Raw genomic sequence first — 1,758 nt, 5'->3', positions numbered from 1 at the left:
AATAGACATAGAAATTAAGGTTATTATGTTAACCGGTCTAATTAGTGTAATAGCCCTTCACGGGCATGTCTCAAACCGATATAATTCTAGCTGCTTGCTTCTTTTCAACAAATTTCTTGGTGTTAAAAAAAAAAAAGTCATTTTATAATATTAACTCATTACTTTGCTATCTAACCTAAATAGCGAACTGCATGCAGGATCCTCTCTCTGTCCCTTGTGCAACATTAAGCTTGAAAGAGAAGCCCATATTTTCATTTAGTGTTTCTACAGGATGTCCACGCAGTCCATTCTCAAGAATTGGTGTGTTTACATTACTATGTGCACTGACCCTGTTTAATCGGTGTTTTATGTTGATTCCGGTGCGGTTCCCCACCAAAAAATCAGATTAATTATTATGGTGGTCCTCATGGTTTTTACGTGGATCATTTGAAATCAAACAAATGCAAAAGTGTTCAACAAGAAGGTGAAGAATAGTAAAGATTTGGCTGAAAAAATTAAAATATTAGCTTTTAATTAGATAAAGATTAGAGCTAGGAAAGGTACACATCTTAATCCGATAACGGAAAGCCTCTACATCTTATAGGATGCTTCTCGCTAGATTTTCTTTAATAAATTTCTTATCGTTCAAAAACAAAAACAAGGCTATTTAATTCATAGTTTATGGTTACACGTCGCAGGTTTATTTTTTGATGAACTTCCAATTTTTTTTTATCTCTTCTCTACAAAAAGATTGAAAATGCCGGCTACTTTAGGTTGTTAGATTGTTACTAAAAGTTACTTAATATATTTGATTAATAAATTAACTAAGCATACATCATATCAGAGGTTAAACTGACGACCACATTAATATATGAAGGTAGAGGAATTAATTAAACATAGATCACACCCATAATTAGTACATGATAATTACCACTTAATTACATACTTCACTAACTAAAATAGATAATATATTAGTTATAATATCCATACGAGTTGAGACTGAGCTCAAGGGAAGCACGGCCGTCCTTGCGGTACCAGTTTCCTCTGGTGTAGTAACCTCCCGTGGTATGCTCCGATGACAAATCTGCCGCCTTCATGCTGAAGAAATCATGGTGGGTGCCTCCATGAATTGGAAATAAAGGAAGCGTTTCAATCTGTGTTGAACTATCTCCTTCTTCTTGATGTTCTTCCTCTTGATGATGATTCTCTAAGATCTCGTATCTTTTTGGCTTGATATTTTCAAAGAAAGAAAATGATTCGACACCAACCCGTGATCTTGATCCGAAATTCCGGCCAATTGATCCAGTGGCCCTACTCTCTCCCGGCGGTGATATTGAACACTCCTATATATATACAACACAAAGGGCAGTTTTGTTATATCCTTTTGTCAATAGTAGTATTTGTTTACTTTTTCGGTGTTTAAAAAGTGGCATTATCTTTATCATTTTTACAAATAGCGAAAATAATCATTTAAACCCTAACCCCAGAATAAATTTTCACATTCCCCATGAAATTCTAATGAACATGTTCGACGAGAATATTCAAAAGTATTTTATTTAGAGAGCGTCTTATACATTAAATGAAGTGTGTGTAAAGTATGTTTGTTTATATTTATATTTATAAATATATACCCTGAAACTCTTCTCCATGGCGACAGATCCATAGCCACACCCAACAGCCATCACTCCTTGTGAAGAAGAAGAACCAACCCCTGCGAAAGATCTCACAAAATTCAAAATTTAGCCAAAAATTATTAGAAAAATACAATCTTTACAAGAG

General features: G+C 34.2%; 1 protein-coding gene across 1 annotated transcript; it reads right to left on the bottom strand.

Moving 5' to 3' along the window:
• Positions 1 to 857: 857 nt before the first annotated feature.
• LOC111913373 (protein WUSCHEL) lies at positions 858 to 1,752 on the bottom strand. Its single transcript, XM_052768114.1, has 2 exons — positions 1,611 to 1,752; positions 858 to 1,322 (listed from the first exon to the last, which is right to left on the bottom strand). Exons 1-2 carry the CDS (start codon positions 1,659 to 1,661, stop codon positions 951 to 953), a joined length of 423 nt encoding a protein of 140 aa, XP_052624074.1. The 5' UTR covers positions 1,662 to 1,752; the 3' UTR covers positions 858 to 950.
• Positions 1,753 to 1,758: the final 6 nt, after the last annotated feature.

Source organism: Lactuca sativa, chromosome 2, assembly GCF_002870075.4.
Source record: "Lactuca sativa cultivar Salinas chromosome 2, Lsat_Salinas_v11, whole genome shotgun sequence".
NCBI classification, from domain to species: Eukaryota; Viridiplantae; Streptophyta; class Magnoliopsida; order Asterales; family Asteraceae; genus Lactuca; species Lactuca sativa.
Note: the sequence above shows the minus strand (reverse complement) of the source record. Positions and strands in the feature narration are given on the sequence as shown.